The sequence below is a fragment of the Poecilia mexicana genome, unplaced genomic scaffold, assembly GCF_051168715.1.
Source record: "Poecilia mexicana isolate PSO_F unplaced genomic scaffold, ASM5116871v1 scaffold_17, whole genome shotgun sequence".
In the NCBI taxonomy this organism is placed as follows: domain Eukaryota; kingdom Metazoa; phylum Chordata; class Actinopteri; order Cyprinodontiformes; family Poeciliidae; genus Poecilia; species Poecilia mexicana.
The window spans coordinates 26,706,882-26,734,814 of NW_028263386.1; the positions used below are offsets into that span (position 1 = coordinate 26,706,882).

The window sequence follows — 27,933 nt, forward strand, 5'->3', positions numbered from 1 at the left end:
TCTTTTTGGGTGAGTTGCTAGCTGCGAGGAAGAAAGACTGTTTGTTTTAGCTTCTTTATTTGTCTCCACCACTCTCCATCTGTTCCCACTACGGACACAAAAGCAATACAGCAGAGAGTACACACACACACACAAACCCACGTCGCTGTGAGGAGGCAACACTATCCACAAAAAACACCACACGGCAAACAAGCCGCCGAAGGCAAGACATCGGTGTTTACCGAAAAGATGATCCCACAAGTCACAGAGACACATGAATTCATGATGCCTCCTCATCCTCATCATGAATATTCTCCCAAAATAAAAGGCCCCTTCCCTGATCTGTGGGAGATTCCTTTCTTTTGGCTACAAGCGAAGAACCCCTTCCCCTTATTCACGGTCCCCGCTAAATCCGTCCATTCACGGTGCGTAGGCCCTGATCTCCACATGAAATGATAGCACTCTTTCTCCTCCACTCCTGCGCCCTTAAGGGCCCATATGCCAGGCAGCGAGGAGGCTGGGAAAGCCCATAATTGATCAGTGAGTCTTGGCTGAAAAAGTGTGACCAAGGTCAGCCCCCCACGAAGTCTGCAACACTGGTTTCAAATACACATTTATTGGGGGAATTTCATGGAAGTTCTGCAGAGCAAACACTGGCATCAGAAAATAAAGATACACACACACACACACACACACACACACACACACACATATTATATATATATATATATATACACATATATGGAATTATATTTCATTCAAATGAGACTTTTCCCACATTTTCACAGATTTATTTTTGGGAAACACTTTATGTAAACAAGAACCTACGTACACAAAAATCTGATAAAATCAAGTTTTCAGTTCCATGATATTACATATGCAATTATTAAGGTGGAATGTTCCATAATCATAAAAAGGCAGTCACATCAATCAGAAACGGAGGACAAAAGCATCTACAAGAAAACGGCTGGTTGTTTCTTTTCTCTTCCACAGGAAGAATTCTGATTCTAAAAGAGAGAAAAAAAGCTAATTTAACGCTTTCTTTCTCAAAAGTACAACAGTACCGGATATTTTTAATAAACTTAGCTTACAATCACCAGTAAAATGACACCCTCTTTCAATTGTGGCAACATTCAGTGTTTATGCTCTACAATCTGGAAAGAACTTCCAGAAAACTGCCAAACAGCCGAAACACTGAGTTCATTTACACATTAAAAGCCAAATGTTTGTTTTTGCTATTGATTAGCAGTAACTGGAATACTGGTCAACATATGTGATGTACATTTTCTAGAAAACTTCTGAGATTAATGTCAAAATGTCATAATTTTTTTCTAGCAAATTTTTGAGTTTTCACATTCAAAAATGAACGTTTTTTTCCAGAAATTTTTTTAGCTTAATCTCAAACTTTCTGAGATTTTTTGGCGGAAATTTACTCTTCCCATGGCCCTAGAACACCATGTGGCAGACAACCTCAAAGAAATGAAACAGGAGTAGTTTTCTTTACAAACTGGAAAGAAAAGTGAGCAAAAAAATCTCCACAACGGTCTGATGAACCAAAACGACTTGTGTTGTGAATGCTGCTGCAGGTTGCTCTTAAAGCTACTTAGTCATGGGGTGTACTTAGTTCTCCAGAGAAATAATCACAGAGTTGCATCTGTTGTTCGTTTTTGACAGAAGGTTAGATTGAATTCATTTTAGAACCTTGTAGAGAGATGAGCCTAAAAATGAAAGAGGGTGTACTTTCTTTCGTTTATGCCTAAATCTTCAATTTATCCTTAAACGCAGGTCATCAATCTTCACGTTAAACTTCAACTTTATTTGAATAATGACGGCTTAATGACAGTAAATTAAACTCCATGCTAAACTCAGAGTCGCCTGCAGTATTGAATTTTGTCTCAGCACTGTTACCCTATTAAGATGAATTCATAAAAAAAACTATTATTACAGTAGTCAGTTTTCAATATGTGCAATTATATTATGTACCACTTCTGAAGCTTTTTATAACTCAAGTTACAAATGACTTGCAGATGACAGGATATGACAGATAAACCTCACAACTGTAAAAAAACAAAAAACAAAAAAAAAAAGTATCTGCCCCCTTACTTTAGAGGATGTGTTTCAGGTCATCAAACCAACAAGCCAATTTTGACATCAGACAGATAACCTGATTAAATACAGAAAGGGTTTTAATGATGCTTTCATCCAGAAAGCTGTTCTAACTGACCTGCTAATATGTGAAAAAGTAAATGTCCATCTTGTTATGAATTAACTGTGATTTACCAGTTTTTTTTTTTTGTTGTTTTTTGTTTGGTTCTGTTTTACTAACCACAACTAGGCCCGGTTACAGAAATGCCAACAGAAGGACCTCTCTGACAACATGAGGCACACAGAGATCCCGAAAAGCAACACAGCATGTCCCGATCTAAACAAGTAGCAGCAGACAGCTGCTTGTACTGAGCCAGGTTCTAGTTCTGGTTCTGCTGGAAGTTTCTTCCTGTTAAAGGGGAGTTTATCCTCCCCAATGTCGCTACATGCATGATTCGTCTAAGGGATTGCGGTAAAGTTAATGACACAACGCAAGCGACCGTTGCTGAAATAACCTCGTGTCGTGAATTAGAAATAAACTGGACTGAATTGAAAATTACTTCAAGTGTACATCAATAAGACCTTTGAGCGTTCATTCTCAAAAACTCTCCAATTTGACTGAATTAAAGAATTCTGCCGTAAAGAGTGAATCAAAACTCTTTTACAGTCATGTAAAAGGTTAATCAGCAGTTCTTGAAGGCTGTTGTTGCCTCTTTAGGTAAAACAAGCTGTGTTTCTATTGACTGTATAGTTACACAGTTTGACATTTGGAAAATAGTTTAGCTTAATGGAAACACGGCACTTTTTTACTGAAATTGTTTTATTTTTGCAAAACTGCAGTGGAAACACCTTTTTTTTTTTTGCATCATAGAAGTCACATGATCAACAACCAGATGTTCCCATCGGCGCAAACCATGAAGAAGAAATCAACAGGAAGTAGTCGGAGGATGATGGCGAGGAATCATTTTTAATGACTTACCGGATGAACAAACATATTCACATGCGATTTTAATTGCATTTGTTACTTAATGGAAACACCGCAACTGCAAAATTGTGTTTGTTTTTTTAATTAGGGGAATATTGACAAAGTTTTGCGCAACCCAGATCAGGCAGTTCGTAGGCTCAGGAGTAATTTACTTTTTACATAAGTATGTTGAACATTTTGTATTTTCTCAGGTTATCTTTGTCTGTTTGGTGATCTGAAACATGTAACTGTGACAACAAAAAAGATTAAATCTGTATGAGGGCAAACGGTATGCTCGTCATTTCTGCACTCATTAGAACGTTCAAGTATGATTCATGACAGTTGCTCCATAGCATTAGCATTAGCATACAAGGCTCCAAAAATGGAAAGACCTCTGGCTCAACCCAGGATTCAGAGTTTAGTTCACTTTGATATGGTGGGTAAGAATGAAGGACATCAAGTAGGAGACCGTGTGTGTGTGTTAGTCTGTATCAGTAGGACATGTCAGGCTCCGCCCCCTGCAGGGATCAGAGAGTCGCAGAGATGTGGGGCTGTGCTTCAGCGGCGTACGTGACAGTAGAGGGTTTGGGGGGCCAGTCAGCGTCCTCCTGCAGCTCCAGGGCCAGGTGCCTGTACAGAACCTTCGGCGGCTTGTTCCTCTGACAGAACAACCGGGACAGGAACAACGCGCCCCAGCTGTCATTAGCAACCTGTCAACATCAACACCAACAAAAATCTAGGAGTCAAAGCATCACTTCAGTGACTAGCTAGTGATGTGGATATTTAGCTAACAAAAAGATGCAGAATTCTATGTTTTTTAATGAGAATCACAATAAACACATTCCTGAAATTCTGAATTTGTTTATAAAGCTTTTTTTAAGAGGATTCTGCTACATTTTCATCATCATAGTACGTTTCAAAAAAAAAGAAAAGCATGTAATATGTTACACCATTGTCTTGTGCATCTACGCTGCAAAAACACAGTCTTAATAGATATGTTTGTGCAAATATCTTAGTACACTTGAAATGAGACAAAAGTAACTTAAAAGTGACTTTTTAGCAAGTCATAGAAACTTATGTTGATAATTTCTTAAATAATTGAAATAACAAGTGTTATTCACTTGTTATAACAATGAAACAGATTCTTTCAGTGTTATCAATGAAATAATCTTCCTGTGGAAGTACTACTTTTTATCAATATTAAGGAATGACTTACTGAAAATAAGCTTTTATATCTCACTCAAAAATGCATTGTGTGTCAGTTTTGTCTTATTTCAAGTGTACTAAGACATCTGCACCAGAAAGTAGACCAAAAATACCAAGTAAGACTTTGTGTTTTTGCAGTGTATAAATAAATGGCTTGAGGTAAATATTGCTCCAGCATTCAACATACATAAAGCGTTGAAAATTGAGATATACATACACTTCATATAGAAACAACTATTTTTTCTTACTGTCTAATAAAAACAAATTAAACTTTAATGTTCTAGATCAGATTTAATATTCATTTCTTCAAATTAGGAAGTTTGCACACACTCATATTGCTCTGTGTTTAAATAGTTTGAGAAAGTCCAGGTGATGATGTCATGGCTTTATAAGCTTCTGCTAGGTACAGTTAAAAGGTTGAGTTAAACTGGGACAATCATGACAAAGTATTTTAAGGCAACAACTTCAACAAAGCCATCATGGAAGAAAAAGCCATGAAACAGCCAAGACATCAGGATGACAGCTGTGGGCACACTTCTGCTAGTCATTTAATGTGCTAATAGCAGAGCTAACTTTTTGTCTAACATTTTTGATAATTTGGAAACGCTTAGCGCATGTAGCTTCTTCACAAACAAATCTTTCCAGATAAAGTGCTAATTTACTTGGCTGTTTTGTTAACTTTCAGTTGAATAAAGTTCGACATCTGTGTTGACGTGTTTGTTATTGACTGTTATGAATTCTTAAAGTGGTAAGACATTTATATTTACGCTCTTATTTTGAAGTGGACGAAGACTGCTTACGCAGCCTGAGTTACACAGAAGGATTCAGCCAAAATTCAGCAAACTACTGTGAAAAGCTTGAGCTAAGTCATTCAGTAAAAATATCAATTCTACCAAATACTAAGAAAATATGTAAAGCTACGAATTAATACTCTCAAAAAAATTTCTCTTGCATTTGGGAAAAAGACAGAATTTCAGTAACTAACTGAAAACAGAACATGTTTGGTCTGATTTAATATAAGACTTGAAAAATAAAAAGGCTACATTTTTATAAACATTTAGTTGCTCTTTCTGCACTAATGAAGATCTGCTCACCTACAAAAAGTTCAGTGATTGAAATCTGGCCTATTTTCTGACTTATTTGGATTGTAATTATTTGACCACTTTGGGCACCCGTAGGCTCTGTAACGAGCGCTGAGCTTTCAGTATCAGATGGTCAGGCAGGAAAAAGAAATGTCATCACAGTAGCACACCTTCGATCCCAATACCAGGCACTATACCAAATGTTGACGAATCAAGAGCAACACACATGGGTCACATATGTGACAGGTCTTCATGTTTCGCTAAATGTGCAAAATTGTCTTCACATTTAAACCCACTAAAACGAGATTTTCATATATACTGAACCACCATGAGTATCAAGAAAAGACAGATAGCAGTCTTAGGAGTGAAAGAGAGCTAGAGTTAAGTACAAGGTGCTATCTAAACAGTGAGACTGAATGAAGCAGATTTTAGTAAGAGAGAGAAAAAAAAGGCTTCCCAACCTGTGGTGTGTCGCCAGAGGAGGACTCTCTGGGGCCATTGGCCCCCTGACTTCCTCTGAAAACAAGCCTCCACAAGATGATGTCAACGATCAAAATCTACGGGAGATTTCAGGGGAGGGGAACTTCAAGAGTCGGCTAATCATCAGGATCGAGTTACAGCACCAGAAAAACGGCAAGTGTCACAAATTTAAAAGATGTAATCAACGTATTTCATTCATTAAGAAGCAATTGTGCAGCTACAAGCAGGATTTTGGTAAAGGAAAAAAAAATTCAATGCATGCAAATCGCACTTTGCATATTGAGGCAGATCGGTCAGAGACAGGATGTGATGTCGTACCTCCAACATGAAAGACACGATGGCATTCGCTGCAATAATGATGACCAGAGTAACACGCCAGTCATGTGGAACACACACGATCTGATGGGGGGAGGGGGGGCACGATGAGCAGTGCAGAAAGCATCACACAAAAGGCTTTTTCTCACAACTGGTCACTTTACTTTAAAGCTGCACTATGTAACTTTTATTTTAAAAAATCTTTTTTTTTTTTTTACATTTTTATTAAAACTGTCACCACATAGTGACAGTTTGTTATGAGAGAGATAATCTGTGAAAAGATCAATCTCCTCCATATTCTCCCTGAGCAGCTATCACCGTCTGATGAAATGCACCAAAAACAACCAATCACACTCAGGAGGAGGGGCTTAGTGCTGTCAATTATCCTCATGCCCTCGCTGCTAAACATGCTAATGTCAGAGAAACAACTTTTTTTTACAGGAAAATTGCTTATCCGCCGTCCACAGCGGACATGCTAACTAGTGTAGCATTTACTACGGGCTTTGCTAGCTGCAGCATAGCAAAGAGCAAGGGGGATGAGCAGCGCCACACGGAGGATGACTGACACCTGTTTCCTTGTTCTGATTGAGTGTTTCTAGTTTTTTTTGTTTTTATTTTTAATATAAATTAGTGCACAGAGAACAAACATTACAGACCAAAGAAAATTGTGCAAAAATGATTTTATTATCTTTAAATGTCTTATTTTCGTACTCTCTAATATCCCTGGATTAACCTAGGGCCACAGATATTTTGAGTAGAAGTGAAAAAGAGAGACAAAAAAAGAATAACAAAATAGATAATTAAATTAATAAGAGTATGTACCAAGACTAACAGGTTAAATAAATAAAGGATAACTAAAGAACACTTTCTGTGGTCTTACTGTCAGACTGTGATTGTTTCTAGTTAACACTGGGAGAAGATAGAGGAGTTCGGATCTTTTCACAGATTGTGTCTCATAGCATACTCTCACGAAATAGTGGCAGTTTCAACAAATATGTAAAAAAACAAAGTTATTAAATTTACATGCTGCAGCTTTAAACAAGCTTTTTTTTAAAAATGAATGGTGTATCTATGGCATTCTTTTATCATCTATTAGCATGCAACTACCAACTAAGCAGTGTCTTGGATTTACACCCAGAATTAATGAAAAAGTAGTCAAAAATATTTACCTCTAGAAAGTTATCGATAGCAGAGATGGGGTACAGCATGATGAAGAGGAGAAAAGAGTAGAGACCGACACAGGACAGCATGAACGGCCCTTATGGAAGATTTTTAAAAAAGAGAGAGACGTTCAGATGGTATTTTTGTGTTTGCTTTGACTTCACTGATCACAAAGGTAACATATTAGGAAAGGCGCCTCGCTGCAACTGGCTTACAGTTCTTGTAACTCGGCTGCCTGAAGGGCTTCCCTTTGGCAAAAACTATAGCCACGGCTAAATATTGGAAGGACGACACGTAGAAGAGGGACGTGTTCTCGTAGTTGCGGATGTTTTTGTGGTCGTGAGAGGTTGTTCCGTTGTGGCGGTCGGAGAAGCTGCTGGCTCGGGAGACGTTACAGACGCTGCAGGACAGAGGGAACGCAAAAGAATAAATAAATAAACTGATTCTGAAATAAAATAAGTCCTTGAAATCAAAATGCTTCATGCAGCGACTCAATTAAAAATTTTAATCAAACTAATTGCAAGGTCAAGTTTTAATCAAAAATTATATATTGACAAAGTATGTAACATTTTCAATCCACAAACTCTTATTGCTTCATATTTTTTTGAATAAATAGACATATAAAGATATTTATTGTTGTTTAGGTTCTTCACCCATCAGACTGGTGAAAAGTGCTATTATACTCCTTCAGACTGCATCCTGATCATTCACAGAACTTCTTTGAAAAAAAATCCTTATTTTGAAATGTTTGTGCTGCTAAATGTTTACCACTGAGATGCTGTTTTAGGCTAGAAAAGCCTTATTGATAGGCTAACTCCTTTTAGCACAACAATAGTCTTTTCCAGTGTCCCATTAGATTGTTTCTTGTAGATAAGATGCCCCCCCGAGTCGGGCCAAGGTGAGGAAGTCTCTACTTATATATAAGCACTGCCTTTCTGTCATTATTTTGACCATTTCTCGTTTTCTGCAAATAAATATAACATTTTTGCTTGGAATTTTGGAGACAGTAGTTCATAGAATAAAACATGTTCATTTTACTCAAATGTTGCAGTCACAAAACAGACAGGCGTCCTTCTTCTGTTTCAGCAACTTTATTTGCCCTACGCTGCGTTTCTTTTTTTGGAATTGCTCTTCTCAGAAGCAGCCGGGCACAGAAGCACAGACGCAAAACCGTAACCAAGTTTCTTGTTTAAGAGCTACAACTGACCAACTGACCAACTGACACACCTCTGCTACCCAACAAAACAGTGACGCAGCCGCAGCTCAGATTCTGTAATGCTTCTGTGGCTGAACAAAAACAACTGGGCAAATATTAAATAAATGAATGGAGTGTGTTATTTATAAAAAAGTAATAATTTAAATAAAATACTTCTAGGATGTAACACCAACATATACCTACAAAAAGTCAAATCAGACAAATGGATCATTTCTAGTGGTCTCTTCATTTTTACCAGAGCTGTAAGTTATAATTTGTGGTTGCAAATGTAGCAAAAAATCCTTTCAACCAGTTTTGACACAATCGGAAGGACTTCAATGTCCTACAATTTCTTACGCCACATATAAAATATCTTGATCTTTCTTGTCATGGAACAAGCAAAAAAAAAAAAAAAAACTATTTTAAATTTAAAAAATTAGGACAAGTCTGGTTCAATCTAGGAAAAGATGAGAGAAAAGAAGGATGAACCAAGACTTTTGGACCTCAAACTCAGGACTTGAAAAAAAGCCAAGGTATCGGTCCTGATGCTGCTGCGGTCGGCCTGAACGGCCTGACCGGTGAAGCCATCGGTGTCCCACAGTGACGGTGACTCACTCTGACTGAGGCGTCCATGTCTCGTACCAGCTCTGCTGTTGCACCAAGTAGAAAGTCAAGACCTGGAAGGCCAGGCAGGTGAGGATCTGGGTCAGAACCGAGCAGAGCAGCGGGCCCGAGATCAGACTGGACGGAGGACGCTGCCTCACCAGATCCTTCCACGCTGGGTTCAGACTCACTGAAGACAGGCAAAACAAAAAACAAAACAAAACACACACCCCCCCCCCCCCCCCCACACACACACACACACACACACACAGGCATCACCAGAATGACCTCCAGTGACTGACAACCCGTCCAGCTGATTGATAATGGAGCTCACTTGTGAAGGCGATGATGAGAATGATGACGAGGTCAATGAAGAGAAACTGGAAGTCTCCCAAGTTGCTGAGGATCTGCGTTAACAAAAAAGTTAAAACTGCACAAATAAAAAGGAGAAGACACAGAAAAAAAAGAGATCAGTGGAGTATTTACCCAGTAAAGCAAAATGACACTGATGTACTGGATGATGCTGTAGAGAGCCATGAACTTAAAGACGCAGAACGACGTGATGAGGGCGGCTCGTCCCTCCCTTTGGAAAACAAACATTCAGACTTTCACATTGTCAACTAAAATTATTTTATCATTTTCACTAAATGAAGAATTTTAATCTCATGGGAAATGTGTAGTTTTCCATCAGATACTAAATAGGGATACACTGATCCACTTTTTCCACTTTTGATACAAATACAGAGATTTGAGGTTTTTGTATCAGCCGATACTGATCCGATACAGAAGAATCGTGCTGAATTGACTTATTATAAATTAATTTGATAACTTTGCATCAGTACACTATACGTAAATACACCAACAGCTTCACAAGCTTGGACAAACATGTAAAAAATAACTCTCATTTGTTCAGTCAGAGCAATTAGGAGGCTAACAGCCAATGGAAAATAAATGATAAAGAAACTGAAAATGATAAAAACAACAGGTTGACTATTTTGGTCAAACATGTAAAAATAAACTGCAACAAACTTTCTTTCAAATGGTTTAGAAAGTGCAATTAGGAATTCTAAATATAATGTAAAATAGATAAGTGTGACGTCGCTAATATCAGATCGGTGCATCTCTATCAGACACCAGGAAAAAGGTGTGAAAAGTTGGACCTGTTGCTACGTGTCACTTTGCTCATCGACGCTCCAGGTCAGGACCTGGTCTTCACCGTACCTGATGAGGTTGGGGACACAGGAGATGTTGGAGGTGGAGGAAGTGAAGGGAGAGGCGACCGACGCCTCCAGCTCAGACAGAGAAATCCCACTGTGTGCTCTTTTCAGGGCCTGAGAGGGAAACGCCTTCAGTTACTCTGAGACAGGCGACAGCAGCGCATTTGAAGCTACGATTAGAATCGGCCAAGTCATATGTGTTGCTGCGTCATATCAGCATCGCAACAGTAGAAACATACGACCTGAGATGTAAACACTAAATGAACAATAACAGGTTTCTTTACAGTTTTAACAAAAATTACTTTTACAGAAAAGGAAGAAAACCTTTTGGGACCGTCTCTGTTCCCCTATTAGGGCCAACATCAACATTTAAACACTGTTTTATATCTGAATATTCTTGTTCCATTTCTTTTTAAAACAGAGTACTCATTTTTTAAGATAATTTGTTTTTCTAAATTGCAAGGATAAAAACAATAACATTATGAGAATAAAGTCATATGAAAATAAGGTCTAAATAATACTAGAAAAAAGTCCTAATAAGGTAACAATAAAATCATATTACCAGAATAAAGTGTTTATAATACGAGAATAAAGTATGCAGCAGACGAATAAAGCCATCTGCTGCAGAGGAATACATACTTTTGCAAGATGCAGAAAAAACTGTCATCTAAACTCTAGTACTGAATATTTCCTACAACTATATTAATATGATTTTTTTAATATTATATTTTAGCATTTCTTTGTTTATCCTGTGTGTTTTTAATGTGCTGTGTATTTCAGTTTTCTCCTTTTTGATTCTGTTTGATCTACTTAGTGTTCTTTTTGTAATTTTACTTGATTCCTGTAAAGTATCTTTGAGTGTTTGGAAAATTGCCATATATTTTAAATTAAAGTATTATTATTATTATTATTATTATTATTATTATTATTATTATTATTATTATTATTATTATTATTAATCAGTTTGTGGTGTGGTGCATATTACCATTATGTTTCTACCTGAGCTGTCTGAGTAACATCCCATCATATTTCACATGAAAAATGAACTGATTTGCCAACGCACCAGCAGTTTAGAGAACCCAAACTTACCCCACAGTCATTGGCGCCATCGCCACACATTCCAACAATGTAGCTGGAAAGTAAACAGAGTGGATGAAGCTGCAGCAGTGAAAACAGATGGAAATGAGCCAAAGAGCAGCTGCAGCAGCAGCAGCAGAATCAGAGAGGCTCACTCAATGCCCTGCAGGATCTCCACCAGCTGGGTCTTCTGGTCTGGCGCCATGCGGGCAAACACGGTGGCTCTTAGCGCGAGCTGCAACGCCCCCATGTGGGAGGAAAATGTCATTACAACTACAGAAGCGAATAAGCAAAACAAACTGTGTGGATCATGTGGACATGTCAACGTGCAAAAATGAGAAAGTACCTTCTGTATTAGCTGAGGAAAGTGTTCTGTGATAACAGCAAAGGCTCTACCATTCAGAGCGAAGTGATACATCTCATCCTCCACGAGGATCTGTGCACCCTGAGGGAGATAGTTCACAGTGTGGACAAACTGATGATTTCACCTCATTTCATCTCACATTATTATACCATTGTAAAACATAATTAAATCAGGAACAACACAAAACAATTCAATACTGATTTAAGTATTTACATTAGAGATGAAAATGTTCTGTTCTTTATTTTATGTTACATTTTTATGTCAACCAGAAGAGGAGCACAGCTATTATCAAAGCTAAAGTTACCATTATAGGTATATGATCTGTTCTCCACAGTGGGAGAAAACACTTATTGTCAGTTTCCACAAGCATCTGATAGCTAAATATCTAAACAAGTTAAATCATCAACTGAAAACTGCTTACTGTACTAATAGGTTATCTTTGTCTAAAATTTGCTTGATGATCTGTGACAAACAGAACCAATTCGTACTTTTGACTGCGCTGTAGATCTGAGAAGCTCGCTGTCAGAATAGTAACTTTAGCAGCAGAAAGCTGTTAAAAACTAGTAAAAACTGAGTCCCCAGTGGGGGGAGGGGTGGGTGGGTTAAGTATTTGCTTTGGGGAGACACCTGCACAAATACTATGACATCATGGAAGAGTGAAAAGCAGAAAGTCCTGCAGAGATCTGTGAGCTGGTTATGATGTAGAAATCTTAGGATTAACTTCATTTGGTTGCTCCTTACTTAATATGTGTTGAAAATAAAAAAAATTAAAAAAAATTATCATTTTGATTGTTGAATTGTTTTTGATCTTGAGGGAAAAAAATGGCGTACGTGTGTTAGACGGTGAAAGTCTTTCAATCTCTTCCTGGAAACTTTTTTATGAAATAGCCAAAAGAAATATTTATAAACGTTGACAGGTTACTAGCTGTGGTGGGAACACTTCAACTAAACCGCTAATGCCCTAATTTTTCATGTAACACTTTAGCACATTTGCTAACTTTCAAAACATTGAGTGCACTTAGCTTGCCCTAAATTAATTTTCCTGGATAAATTCTAAAAGCACTAATTTATTTAGCTGTTTTGTAAACTTTCAGATAAAAGTTCGACATCTGTGCTGAGGTTTTGGTTATCAGCAAAGAACCTTTCAGGCTGTTACGTTTATATTCCTGCTCTTCATTTGGAAGCTGTTTAGCTCCATTTTGTCTCCTAACTTTGTGTCTCTTTTCTCCCCAAATAACTTTATTCCAAACAAGAAACATGCAGGAACAATAAAACATACAATAGGGAACAAGAACAAGCTATAAACATAAATACAATATCTAAGGGCATTATGGAACATGTAAGTTGCAATGTCAACTAAATTTATTGCAAAGGATTGTAGTCTTTCAATAGCAGATAAGATTTGAAATAAAGTTAGCGCCTTAGCATTAGCTTCTGAAAATATACCTTGTTGGTGTAATGCCTTAGCGTTAGCAGAACTAATGTTTATTATTAGTACTTTAGGGTTTGCACAGCTAACCTTTTAGTTAGCGGTGCCCATCACTGGCTAACAGACAAACCAGTGGTGGTTTGTCTGTTAGCCAGAGATATCAATCAATCAAAGCTTGATTGAGATATCAATCTTTTTGATAAAAGATTGATATCAAATTCCTGCCTTCTTATGTTCTTTTTCTGTAAAACAGTAATCATTATTATAGAAAATAATGTGTCTTAATCATGCCTTAATCATTACTTAGGGAGGTAACTCTTTTTCTCTTAATGACTCCAACCTAGCATTCTTCAAAACCTCCAGGCTCACCTGATCGTCCCTGGCGGTCTGAGCGGGGTTCTCCACATAACGCCACGTGATGCAGGGGGGACAGGAGTCTCTGGGGGGCGCAGCATCAGCGACGATGACATTCTCGTGTGGACGGATCATGCCGCAGTCTCGAGCCACAGAGATAGCTGTCAGGATGTTGTCCCCTGATAGAGAAAACCCGTCAGAAAGAGGGTGTCAGCGCAGACCGGCGTTATCCCTGATGAACGGACGTCTTCACGGACCGGAGATACCTGTGACCATCAGAGTGCGGATGTTAGCCCTCCGGAGCTCAGTCAGAACTCCGGCCGTCTCCTGTTTGATTTTGTTCTGCATAACGATCAACCCAAGGAACTCCATGTCGGTCTCTATCAGATCCCTGAAAAAAAAAAAAAAAACACAAACCGAACACCTGTTTGACAGTAATATCAGAGTAACCGCAAACAGAAACATTGAGTCGTTGAAATTCAAATTCAAATGAAAAATACTTTATTTTTCCAAAAAGGAAATTAAATAAGGTGTTTAGAGAATGCTAAATAAAATGTTTCTGCTTAGAGATGTATGATATATCAGCAGCGTCACTGGTATCGGACGATATTAGTCATTTAGTAATATATCGGTATTGGTCCTATAAAATATTAACAACCGATATTAATTTGGTTTTTGATCATGTGGTGCTTGTTTGGTCATGTGACAGTGAGAGTGGTTGATTGTTTTAAGGTGCCAGAGGTGTAGTGAGATATATAAATTATACAATATCGATAAACAACGGCTGTCGGCCATAACAACAATGTTTACAGGGTTATTGAAATTGGCCCAAATTTTCATATTAGTTCTGCTACAAGCGTAGGGTTGGGCATTTATTTTTGATTTATTGTTGCCATGATAAATTCCAGCTAATGATACTTAAAACCCCACAAAATGGTCCGTATTCTCAGGACTGTTACTTTTACGGTTTTCTCTATATTTGTTCAAGAAAAGTATCAGTACATATGAATTAATTTAAAAATATGATTAAATGCAGTTACTGCATGTAGTTTAGTGATATAAATCAGACATCTTTCTGTGACTGGAGTCCTAAAGAATGCCTATTTATGTGGCTCTGATTGCTGTGTCATGTCGTCACAGCCATATGGTTACCTAAAATAAAAGTAATAAATAGTTCTTATCCTCAGTTTTATCGTTATCACAATAACACCATAAAATATTGTGATAAAACTTTAAGTCCATATCGCCAAGCGTACTAGCTGCACGTCTTCTGAGGCATTTCTTCACTAGCGTTTCACAGCTGGAGGTTAAAAGTTTTGCTGAATGGAATAAAATCCCCAAATAACACATTTAAGTTTGTGGTTGTGACGTAACATAAAGTTTACGCAGTGTGAAAGTCGTATTTGCTTGTAGAAGAGACGGGAGAACATCAGGGTCAGAGTTTAAACATTAACAGTGGAGATGTGAGCAGACAGATTCAGAATCCAGGTGGGAGCTAGCGCAGGCACTGCCAACGCTTTTTATCTGGGATTAGTGACGTACCTGCTGAGCGTCTGGACTTTGTGCCAGGACAGTTTGGACTCCAGCTGTCGGTGTGCCAATGCGATCACCCTGAAGCCCTGCCTGGTGTAGCTCTCCAGAGTCTCAGTGAAACTCTGTGGGACTGAAGGGAAGAACAGGCTGGGATCAGAGCGGTCTGGATGCACCAGGGCCCTGGATGAAGCACCAAGCCATTCTGCTGCCACTTTCTTGCTATTATTATAAAGAAGACAAAAAAGGAGAGAATGTCTTCACCCCAAAAGAAGAAAGCCTGACCTGAGTTTGGTTTGCAAAGGCCAGCCACGACCTCCGGTGCCCCCTTCAGGAAGGCTTCCATGTGTTTGTCCCCCAGCCTTCTGACCACCACGCTCATCCTCTGCAGCACCGAGGAGAAGGGGAACTGTCGCACTATGCCCATCTCACAGGACTGGGGAGACAACATTAATAAAAACTTTAAAATGTTCATTTTCTCCATGCCCACAACACACTGTTAGGGCCATTGTAGATACAAAAAGGAGAAAATTTCCACCAAAAATTCAGAAATTTTGAAATTAAGCTCAGAAATCTTCTAGAGAAAAATTCTGAGCATCAAAAGTCGAAAATCTGCTATAAATTAATCAGTCACGTTTATTTGTATAGCACATTTCAGCAATAAGACAGTTCCAAGAGTTTTACATTAAAACGCTTTGCTAGAAAAAAAAAAAAAAACTCAGAAATTTTAAGATTCATCTCAGAAATCTCCTAGAAAACAAGTTGAAAATGTTTGAGTTTGAAATGTTACAAATTTGCTAGAAAAAACTAGTTGAGGAAGAAACCTGAACATTTTCAACTTCTGAAATTTGGAAATTTCCAAGTATTTTTTTCTGGAATTAGAAATGATGTTGATGGAATTTCTAGAATAAATCTAAAAACTTCTGAGTTTTTTGGCAGAAATGTGCTCCTAACTTTGTTTCTATCAACAATGACTCTGATTGGTTGTCATAGAGACTGGTACTTTTACAGCCCCCTGCAAACCTATTCATCCTCCTAAGCGATTTTCACATTTTATTCCCCACAAACTGTACAGAACCATCAGATTTAATGTAGGAAACATTAAATCTGGTTGGTTTTCTACTTTTTTTAAAACTAAAACTCAGAATATTCTAACAGCCTTTCTGCCTGGATCAACTCTGGCTACCTTCACTGGAATTGCTGAAGGAAAAGAAATCCTACATCATGATGCAGCCACTTCCGTGTTTAACTGTGGTGATGATCAGTGTTTTGGTCAGAGATCAGTTTTGATTTAATCAGTTTTTGTAACCCACACACACAACTCTGAAAGCATTCCCAAAAATGCGTATGGCAACATTTCAACTGGATTTCACAGCAAAAAAATAAAATCTTCAGTGGTTTTTGGCCTAGTTCCGTCTGGAAATATCTTAGGTCACTTGAAATAAGACAAGTCTAACTTACAAGTAAATATAGGAGCCTATTTTAAGTCAATAGTTCTTGAATATTAATAAAAAGTTGTAGTTTCACAAGCAGATTTTGTTAATTTAACAACATATGTTTCCCATTTTATAAATGAAACAATCAACCAATGGAACTGCTACTGTTTATCAATATACAAGAATTATTTACTTAAAACAAGCTGGAAAGCTACATGTAAGTTAATTTTGTCACATTTTAAATGCATCAAGATATTTGCAGTAGGAACTAGATAAAAAATACTTGGTAATATTTTGTGTTTTTGCAGTGTTCTTCACAGAGCAGCTGGACTCAGACGCTAATTAAATTACAAGCGGATTTATTTACTGGTTTCATGATTCTGAAGGAATCCAGTTCCAGTTCCACTGGATTTTATTCAGAAGCATCACAGTAGAAGAGACCCAACTACAAATGCATGCCACACTTTTCAGACTTTTAAAGAAAAAGAAAAAAAGCATGAACAATTTTCCTTCTACTTCACAATTACGCCCTACTTTGTGCTGATCTGTTGAATAAAATCCTGATCAAATCTGCTGAAGCTTGTTGTTATGTGACAGAATATTCTGTCTTACACTAATATGAAAGTGGACACGCTGGACATGTACCGTGTTCTGGACCTGTGACTGGCTCTGACTGTCTCCAGTGACGGCTCGCCTTGGAGGTCGAACCACTGTGGGCATCAGCGGATTGTGAAGTGCAGTTTCTTCTTCTGTCGGCTCCTCTAAGACCTAAAGAGGAAATAAAAAAATCCATAAATATTTCTTTGGAGAAACAGACTAACCCTGCTGTGGGAAACAGAAATATATTCAAATCGTTTCTGTCTGAAGCAACTTTTTACTTACCCAGCATGTGGCGGCAAACATCTTCAGATCTAAAGGGTCTCCGGAGAGCTCTCCCTCTATTTTGGTGAGAGAGTGACACGTTGCCATGCAGGCCATGAAGGTGCTCTTCACCAGGCGCTCCTCGGCTGGGCCCGGCTCCGGAGCAACAAAGCTGCAGACGCAAGTCAGGGAGTTCTGCGTTCGTTTTTAGGGAGGAAATGAGAGCGAGAGATATTTCCTCTACCTGCCATGTTCTGCTCTATGGATGCCCCATAGGTCCAAACCGTCCTCAGTGAGGGTGCCAGTCTGCAGCATAAATACAGCTAAATGCAGCTAAAGCACCAACCAGAACATTTCAGTCAGGATCTCTTAAACTGCTTCCTTTTCATGAGATCATTTTTAGAACTTCAAAAATACAAAATATTTACCAAGTATTTTTGGTCTGGTTTATAGTGCAAATATCTTAGTACACTTGAAATAAGACAAAACTAACTTTCAAGTAACTTTTCAGCTTGTTTTAAGTCAATAATTCTTGAAAATTGGTCTTTTTTTAAAAAAAAAGTACCAGTTCTAAGCAGACTGTTTCACTAACAACATGGTAAACGTTTTGATACAACTGAAAAAAATCTGCTAGTGAAATGTGAAGTTGTCTTGTTGCTGTGGATTACCTTGTCAAAGCAGACCAGGTTAAGCTGGCCGCACATGTTGATCCTCTGAGGACTGATGCAAAAGATGCCGACGCGCTTCAGACGCCGCTGTGCGTACACGATGCCGGCTGTCATGGCCGCCGGTAAGGCCGGCGGAACGGTGATGGTGATGATGTCCAGAGACTCGATGATGATGGTTTTAGCTGAAACCTGCATGTTTTGGAGAAACCGTCAATGAAAACTACAAATTCCACATTTAGAGGCATACCTAGTAAAGACATGGAAAAAGCCTTCAAGGGGCATTACTACCTGTTTTACAGCTATATAGTACCAATTTATAGCAAAATCATGTAATTATGTTACCTTCAGATGTTGTCATATATCAAATATAACTTAAAAGAAATTTGATTTTGTAAGATAACTCCTTGTCGCTCTTACACCCTCAGGGGGTATAAATAAATTTAAACTTAACATTTTGGGCAAAACCTTTATGCGGAATAGTTTTTGAAAGATCAAAGCCTCTTTTAGCGGATAATAAAAAATTAAAAAAATTTAAAGGCACGTGGAGCCTTTGTTTACAGAGCGAGCCGAGGTCGTGGCAGCTGGACCCACCGGTGGGTCCGTCGGGTTCTAGGGGTTAAAAAAGTCAATTTTACATCTTACTGACCCTTTAATGGGGAGAATCCATTTTAAGAAATAATTGTTACCACAAAATGCCCACAGACCCAAATACACAAAATATAACAGAGGAAATTAATTTCCTTTAAACTCTTTAGAAGCCGATCGGAGTTTGTAGGAACTTTTAATTAGTAACCCATGGCCTCCTTTTTCCCAGGGGAATGCAAATAAAGTGGGACATATATTTACGTTGCCATCTCACATTGAGAACAAAGGAAGGGAGGCAAATCAATCTCTAAAACTCACTGATAGGACAGTTGCAGATAGGAGCAACATTGCTTAACACTTATGCAAGAAAAGAGTCTATTCTGTCCTACTATCACAAAGATAAACATGCACTAAACTCAGCTGGGAGACTGGTGTTTGGGTGTATTGTCTTACATTACTTGGGAAAAGGACTCAAAACAACACTGTCGTTTATGCCAATAACTTCTGTTACAATTTATCGTCCAGCAACATTTGTTATCACACAGCTAATATTGGTGAAAAACTATTTACTCATGTGGTATTTCCCCCCGACCCCCAACTGTATACATGTACAAATTAAAGGTTGTATTTTTCTACACTTTTTCATTTGAATTCATGCAACATAATGCGTTTCCACGTCTTTACGCTGAGAAATATGATAAGACCCTGCAGAGCAGCAGCAGTGGGACCTTGTTCATGATGCTGAGGACGATGGTGTAGATGAAGCCGATGCCCGCCACACCAACCAGACACAGCAGGAAGAGGTAGGCGTCCCGGTACAGCCTGAAGTCTGTGGGCTTAGGGTAGAGGATGGAGCGCACCAGCTGGCCCTTCTCTGTACTGAAGCCTGTGTGGGGGTTAGGTGGAGGGAAGTCGTTGAGATTGTTGTCAATTTTGCGTTTTGATGATGAACATTTTTACGCGCATGCCTCACCTGTTCGGATCACCACGGCCTTCACCAGCTCGCCGGTGTAGAAGCGGGTCTGGATGACGTGGGTTCCACAGAACAGTGTGTGTCTCTTGTGTTCCTCCATGCTGTATCTCCTTGCAGCCTCGTCGCCCGAACTGGGCAGACTGGTTTTGGTCACTGGAACGCTTTCGCCTGCGGAAAGAAGGTATGTGGAGAGATACCCAGTGAAAGCCAAGTTTCAATGGATTTTTTTTCTTTTTAGCTCAAACTGCAGCACTTAGGATGCCATTACTAGAAAATAATTCTCAGAATATCACCACAGATCAAGAACAAATGAAGATTTTAAAGGGGCAGAATTATGTAAAATTGACTTTTTGAGTTTGACATCATGCTCACTCAGTCATATCTGTCTCATTTCCAGAGCTGGGTAGAGTATCAAAAACTGTACTCAAGTAAGAAAAGCACTACTTCAACATGTTTTCACTCAAGTAAAAGTAAAAAGTAACCGTCCAAGAAATGACTCAAGTTAGAGTAAAAAAGTATTTGGTGAAAAGGCGACTGAACTGATCAAAGCATCAATCATTTAACATTTAAAACTGACATCATCAGACGAACCAAAATATAAAGTTTTGTGGACATTTTGGTATTTTAAAGACCAGAATGAAAATAACTCATAAAAATAGCGTAAATAGGAAATAAGAAAATCATTCATAAGGAACACTTTTGCTAAATCTATTTATTTTCATATAAAACTTATGAAACTTTAACAAAAGCTGCAGGTGTGTCTGTGTCCAGTGAATTTTTTGGTTAAAACATGTTTGTGTTTTCATTCAGTGGATAGAGAATCCAGAAATTTTACTCAAGTAAGAGTAAAAAATGCTTCATGCTAAAATTACTCAAGTAAAAGTTAAAAAAAAAACGTATTTACTAAAAATACCCCTAAAAGTACATTTATTTTACAAACCTACTTAAGTAAATGTAACTGAGTAAATGTAACTCTGTAAAACTTTTTTTTAAAATAAAAGTTACATACTGCACCTTTAAAACTTAAAAGAACCTGAAGCCCAGCAAGCATCCACACCTGTCAGCATGCTCTCGTTCACAACGCAGGTCCCCTGGAAAAGCACGGCGTCACACGGCATCACCATCCCATTGGCCGGGATGGCGATGACATCACCGGGTACGAGCTCCGTCGACATGGCCTGTTCTGTGTCTGAGACGGACACAACAGTGAGCGAGGAGAGCAGGTACTCCAGCAGCGACGTGCGGCAGAACGTCAAACATGCCTTTGTCTCCTCTGCACACCGACACTGGCACCACGCTGTGAGACGCCACCATGTCGTGTAGCATCACGTATTGCTGCAGAACAGTCAGAAGGGAGATTTACTTGGCAATTAAAAAAAAAAAAAGGAAATGGTCACATGACTATCAGTATTCTAATGACAAACATTATGTGTAGAAATCTAGAAAAGACAAACAAACTGAACATATTCTTCTCCAGTCAGCATTCACTCGTCTATGCCTCACCTTCCTAATGGTGTACAGTGAAGTAGCTATGGATATGACTGACATTAAAACGATGGCTGTGGCGTAATAGTAGTAGTCTTCGGCGCTCCACAGAACAACACTGAAGAGCTGGAAGATGTAGAAAGGATTCAGCACCTGGTGGGAAATAACAGAGAAATAAAAACCATCTGGAAATGTTGGAAGCAGAGTTAATTAAAGTTGGAGTGTTAAAGGAAGAGGCACAGGTTTTACACACTCACCTCCTTGATGAGAAGCTTGAACAGAGAGGGGACTTTCACAGCGATCTCATTCTCCCCGAAAAACAGCCTCCTGAAAGAATGTTTGAGATTTTTTTTTTTTTTGTACTTTGTCACCAGTAAATTTGCGTGAATTGACATTTTTTTCATCAAAAATTAAACAATAAAACAAAACTCTAATGCAGAGAGGTACCTGTAGTCCTGCAGTGCTTTGGTCAGCCCATGGCTGTGTTCGGAGTGGATGTGGGCACAGCTCACCTTCATATCCTCCAGGCCTCTAGAGGAGCACAGAGTTTTATCTTCTATTGTCGTGTGGACAGCTCTTCCACTCATAACAACTTCAGGGGCCTCATGTATAAACCATGCACAGATCCACATCAGCTACACACTAAAATACGCTGGCTGTCTTCTTCAAACCAAAACCTGGATGTGTGCTGTCTGAACCAAACATTGGATCAAAAATTGTGACCCAGTATGTTGGATTAGAGAAGAGACCAGAAAGAGCCTCATCGTTCTTCACAGAGTAACATTTGAGATGCTACATTTCACCAAACCTCTTCCACAGGATGAAAGAAGAAATGGTTAGATGGTAAATTATCGTTTCATAACCATATTGATCTCAGAGGGCTACATTAATGACTTCAGTTCATGCTAGTGAACCTGTTAATTCACTTAAAGGGGACCTATTGTTTTTGAATGTTTTTGAACCTTCATTTGGTTCTGTACTGCTTTTAGTAGCAATAAAAAAAGAAGAAAAAAAAAACATCCAATCATTTTCTGGGTATAAGTTCATGTGTTTTTGTTGTCTGGAAAACGAGCCGTTTTTAAAACCTCTCAATTGTGGCGTCACAATTGGCAGGCACTGATATATATGTTAACTAGCAACCCAAACTAAGCTGGTCAGCTGGTTTTATCATTGTACAATGGCTGCTGGAAAAGACAAGTGCAAATATTGGGTTGGGGGTCGTGGTCATTTGCATAAAAGTGATAGAGACCTAAAACAGTTCATGCTGAGACGAGTTCATAATAAGCAGGATGAGGAGGTGAAATCTCACTTTATGAGAATGATACAAAAAATGTAACGATCATAAATTGTACAGCCCGTAATCATATCCTAACCTGTTTAAAATGAAGCATAATGTGTCGCCCTTAAAAGGAAAGTATTATGTAAAGATTACTTTTTTGAGCTTCACATCATCTTATAAAGTTATTCCCTCATAAAAAAAAAAAAAACATGCCTGGAGAGTTGCTTTGATTCTTTCATGCATGTTTGAGAAATCCTTTAATCTCCCCTGGCAACTATTCAGGTTTGCAAAACGTTTGCTAAAACCTAGCGATGCCTTCGAGCTTCCGCCTCACAGAGCACCTCTCCTCCCCACGACTCCCCCACTCAGCTCCTTCAGACTAGCCAGCAGCAATTAGCAAACACCTAGTGGAACTGGTCGCCTCCTGAGCTCATTATATGAACTATTTCTCAGTCCAGCTGTCAGAAGAACGCTTGTAAGCGGCTGAAAGGATAACATCTGACCAAATCATCCTGATGGAGAAGAGAGAAAGGCTCTCCAGAAACTTCAAGAACAGCTTTTGTCTGAATTTGTGTCCTTGAAACATGATAATATTTAACTTTATTTTTCAACACAATATTTAATATTAAACAATTTCAGCAGAACTGTAATTATGGGCTCAACTGTATGCAACTGTAGACAAGTTGTGCTATCACTCCATAAGTAGAGATTTAGTTCATGTTAGTGGTTTATTATCTCAATATAAGGCAATATAGGTGAAATGGCAGTGGGGACCACTTACTGATAGAATTCAAAGTTCTGGATGGCATCATTCCAGTAGTATCTAAAGCTGTGGTGTGTGAAGTATTGTATCTAAGGGGGAAAGGAGACTGAGGTGACCCGAGGCCGAATGCTTTGTCATTATGTTCCACAATAATAAAGTCCATATAAGTAAAAACACATGTAATGTAATGTACCCAAACCTGCTGCTCCTGGGGAAGCTGTTCATCGGGAACAGAGCAGACCTGATGACCGAAGTCTCCATTTGGGAGCTGACCTCTGGGTTTTACATCCAGATCCTCGAAGGGCTTCCTGCCTGGAGCCACCATTCTGTGGACTCTGACTCGAAACCACTGCCTGAACTCGTCCTTCAAAGTTCACCCAGAAAAGACATTTCTCAAAGCTGCAGTATGTTGTAACTTTTATTTAAAAAAAAAAAAGAAAAAGTTTATTACATATTTGATAAAACTGTCACCATGTTGTGACAGTTAGCTACGAGACAGATAATCTGAAAAGTTCAATCTCGTTCACCTCCAACCTGAATTATTATTGCCGTCTGAAGAAATGCACTGCTCCTGGACTAAGCAACCAATCAGAGCCAGGAGGAGGGGCTTAGCACTGTCTATAATCCTCATCTATGTGCCACTAAATGTGCTAATGGCAGAGAAACAACAGCAAAGCTGTTTATTCGCCTTAATTGGTGACTATGCTAACTTAGGATTCATGATCCGCTGTGCTAGCTGTAGTGGTAGAGAGGGGCAGAGGAGCTTGATTTTTTCACAGATTATCTGTCTCGTACTGTTCTCTCATGACATGGTGACAGTTTCAACAAATATGGAAAAAAATATATTTTAATTAATAAAAGTTACATACTAGAGCTTTAACATTTGCTGTTCAAATTAATCAACATGCAGAATATACACAAATCAGGTGTTTTCAACTCTTCCCATGTTTTGATCGTATGAAAACAAGGGCAAACAGGTCATAAATAAATTATCAAAGTTCATTGCTTAATGTTGGTTTTGTTTTGCACCTTGGTTCTGAGAAGCAGGGTGTGTGCATCGCTCAGAGACGTGTGTGTGCATGTCCCCTTGACGCCCCACTCTGGCAGCCAGTAGAGCAGCAGTAGGAGGAGACCCCCAGAGCAAACCGCACCCACCCCAACCAGGACCAGCTTCCACAGACAGGGCCGGTAGCCGCTGACTTCCTGCACACACACACACACACACACACACACGCATACACACACACACACACACGTTTCTGCTGAAATGCTTCACAGCCAAATGCACCGCCGTGTTTTTAAAAGAAGTGTTATGTGAACAACCAAAAAATATCAAGTTTGCTATGATATATATATATATATATTTATGTACAAGTGAATAACACTATGGCAGGTATTGTAATATTATTATGAGCATTTAAATTAGGGATATTTGTTTCATTTCATTGATATTGTATTTTTAATGACAACAGAAGAAAAACACCAACCGCCATCTTGGTTGACAAATATTTAAGCAGGAATCCCAGCAGTTACATATAGATGAACAGTGAACAGTTCACTGTATCTGTGCTTTAACGTTGTGAAGAAATGGCCAAGGAACAGTTTTACAGGTTTGTATCTTCAGATGGGACTGAGGTTTATGAAATCACAAATCGTAACAAAATAAAGGTTATCAATGTTTTCACTGACAGCAAATAATGTGTCTCAATTGAACCTGGACCTCAATCATGTATTCATAATAATACACAGTTGAAATCAGATATTGAATAAAGAAAGATCTGACACTAAATCAAACTTAACTCTTCACTTGTTTTAGATCAGTTAGGATTAGCAACATTATTTCTATTTGCTAAACTTAAAAATCATCTAAGAATAATGGAGTTTACAGTTATCTGGAGTCAAATATATCGTCACAATTTCTAACTTTACTATAACACAGGAATATTGTCTGAACAATAAACAAAACAGTTGTATTTACCATCTCATCCTCCAGACCCTGGTTGATTATTTTTACATCTTCTCTTGTCTTCATTTTGTCAGCCTAACATCTGCAAAGGAAATATAAATATGTGAGGATGAATCAAGTTTATTCATTACAGAGACAAAATTTTAACTTTCTCTAATTATCATTAAAACATAATCTCTTACCAAGAGCATAAAATAGATTACATTTAATTCAATTCACTTTATTTATGGAGAGCCAATTCACAACATGAGTCATAATTCAATCATGTAGATTGATTCAAAGTCATTTACATACACTTCAAATTCTAGTTATTAAAATATGCAGTGAAGTTCAATTTATATTTTGTAAAACGCCAACTCGTGTCTTTGGCTTTGCAGCAATACCTGACACTGAGCAGCAGAAAGGAAAACTCCCCTTTAACATGAAGAAGCCTCCTAATACTTCAGAAATACACCTCATTTATGTCATAAATTAAAAATCTCAGCCTGGATACTTTTGCTTATTTTAATTGTACGCAGCTTTTTAAATGTCCAGCGAGTAAATGTTTTTGCCCATTTATTCATAACAACTGGTAGTTCCGATATCTAGCAAGTTATTTTCGCAATTTACCATCTATTAAAAGAGCGCTCCTGCTACGGCGGGAGTGAAGTTACCGTAATAAACCAATATTGACTGGAAAGGGCAACACCTCCCATTTCAGAAACCGTTGGGTTTTTTCAGATAGTGCAAAGTATGGCAGAATCAGGGTACTACAAATTTGGCTGGATCATCACCGATACGTTTAGGACTTAAATGGTTAAAAACTTTAGCAACAAAACTTGAATAAAGATGATGTCAGTCAGACATTAACTATGAGTCGTTGGAAGACATAAACAGAAGGAAGGGAAGCAAATAAATCACTATGTCCCTCACAGATAGGAAACACAGCATGAAAGAAAGAGTCTCTAAGACTTGGAGGCCGAGCAGAAAAATTATTAAGACACTCAGGTCAGTTTGACTTCAAAATCCTCCAACATTCTACCAAAACAAGAACTGTGTGACCAGATGGATCCTGTTCTGTGGAAAAACCTGTGACTTTACATTATCTGCATCTCCATGACGACAACCTCACTTAAACTTTTATTGACACTGTTGTGCAATGTGACTGCCGTGGTGTTAACCAGCGATCCAGTGGAATATAGGTTGTAATACGTCTGAACCTTGGCACCATGTACACATGTTCACACTCTGTAACAGCTTTACCAACAATAACGTCTGATCCACCGGCAGCCCGGCTCTTTGAAGCACTCAGAATTACCCAGTTCAGATCCTTCACAGCGCCCTGCAGAGTGTTAATGCATCACGTGAAACTATTCACAATTTGTCTCTTCATAACCACAAACCCATTGTACTTTAATCAGTTTTTAAGTGGCTTTTGGTATAGTTTTTCACCAATAAAAACTAAAAAGTGTTTTGTATACATTGCAAAAACCACAAAGTATTTTTGTCCAGTTTCTTGTGCAAATATCTTAGTACACTTGAAATAAAACAAAACTTACTTATTGATACCATATTAATAATGATATTATCAATATTTTTGGATTGATCCACCCACCTCTACTTTGCAGATTAGGTAGAAGATAAAAGCTACAGGTAACTCTTTATTCTCCAAGAGTAATATTAAGCAACACTCTACAGACCCACCACCACGGCTCCTTGCTGAGGGGAAGATGCACCCATGTACTGGGGAAGGGAGGGAAAGGATGGGGGTATGTTGACAAAAATCACTACAGCGTGGCTGTCACAAACTAAACACTTCAGCTCAGAGGAAAGAATGCAAGAATGCTGAGCTGACATAAACCCATTCACACAGAGCCAAGAGTTCAGCTGCGATAGGAACTCAGATTAGAGGATTACTGCAAATATCTGAAAGGCCAAGTAAGTGGACTCCAACGCAGAACGCAAACGATGCAGAAATAAAAAAGTAAATAGCAGAATACTTTGTTTATTTTCAGTCAGGTTGTCGATCCCATAAGAAAAGCTCTTGCACAATCAAAACAAGAACATTGCATTTTGTACCATGGATTACAGAAAATCATTCAAGTTTCAAGTTTCAGATAAAGTTAGAATGTGATTTTTTTCTTTTCTTTTTTTTTTCTTTTCTTTTTTTATCAATAGTCTACAACACCTTAAATTCCAGAATTTAACTGAAGACGTTTCCACTCGCAGTGGAGACTTACCGACGCCTCCTTTCTTTGTCAACAAATCAGCTGCTGCATGCTTGTGAGTCCGGATCGTCGCTTTGGAAAAACTCCGCGGACCCGCAGATCTGACAGCGTGCGGTCGCGGCACACGGTGCGTGGAGACAGGAAGGTCCCAGTCCACGCCGATCTTTCAGAAGAAAGTGGGGGAAACAGGATGTGAAGTCATCACAGGGGACACCGTGTGTGTGTGTGTGGGGGGGTGTGTGTGTGTGTGTGTGTGTGTGTGTGTGTTTTAGGGTTGAGTTTCTGGAAGTTTAAACAAATCGTTGCACGGCAGCGGCATGTCCATGTGTCCACGCAGCAGGTATTCAGTGGACACATTCAAGACTCGGGGAAACTACGGCAAACCGAGTGGACATTTAGTCCAACAACCTCCCCATTTATGTGGCTGCTTCTTAACCCAATGCAAAACAATACTGGTATTTTGCAAGTACTACTAATACATAAGAAATTAATTCTGCGTAAAAGTGCAATATTTCTTGCACTTTCAGAAAATTAAGTGATATATTCCAGTTTTAATGATTATCGCATAGACAATGAAAACCAAAAATTCTGTCTCAAAAAATTTGAATGATGTTAAAAAAACTCATTAATGGAAACTCCTGCTGTCACATCTCAAACAGCTTTAACTGA

At 38.6% G+C, this 27,933-nt stretch overlaps 1 protein-coding gene across 1 annotated transcript; it reads right to left on the reverse strand.

Moving 5' to 3' along the window:
- Window positions 1-579: 579 nt before the first annotated feature.
- Window positions 580-27,663, reverse strand: LOC106929881 (polyamine-transporting ATPase 13A3-like). The gene is made up of 32 exons (XM_015007080.2): window positions 27,277-27,663; window positions 25,070-25,139; window positions 24,121-24,294; window positions 23,285-23,455; window positions 23,110-23,180; window positions 21,497-21,580; window positions 21,307-21,376; window positions 21,068-21,202; window positions 20,827-20,899; window positions 20,622-20,753; window positions 19,565-19,732; window positions 19,320-19,477; window positions 18,007-18,195; window positions 17,583-17,644; window positions 17,360-17,510; window positions 17,123-17,245; window positions 15,327-15,477; window positions 15,054-15,174; window positions 13,778-13,902; window positions 13,527-13,690; window positions 11,711-11,809; window positions 11,520-11,599; window positions 11,377-11,419; window positions 10,292-10,401; window positions 9,557-9,653; window positions 9,405-9,477; window positions 9,083-9,260; window positions 7,488-7,672; window positions 7,281-7,369; window positions 6,115-6,195; window positions 5,778-5,873; window positions 580-3,738 (listed from the first exon to the last, which is right to left on the reverse strand). Exons 2-32 carry the CDS (start codon window positions 25,121-25,123, stop codon window positions 3,556-3,558), a joined length of 3,690 nt encoding a protein of 1,229 aa, XP_014862566.2. The 5' UTR covers window positions 25,124-25,139; window positions 27,277-27,663; the 3' UTR covers window positions 580-3,555.
- Between the last annotated feature and the right edge of the window lie 270 nt (window positions 27,664-27,933).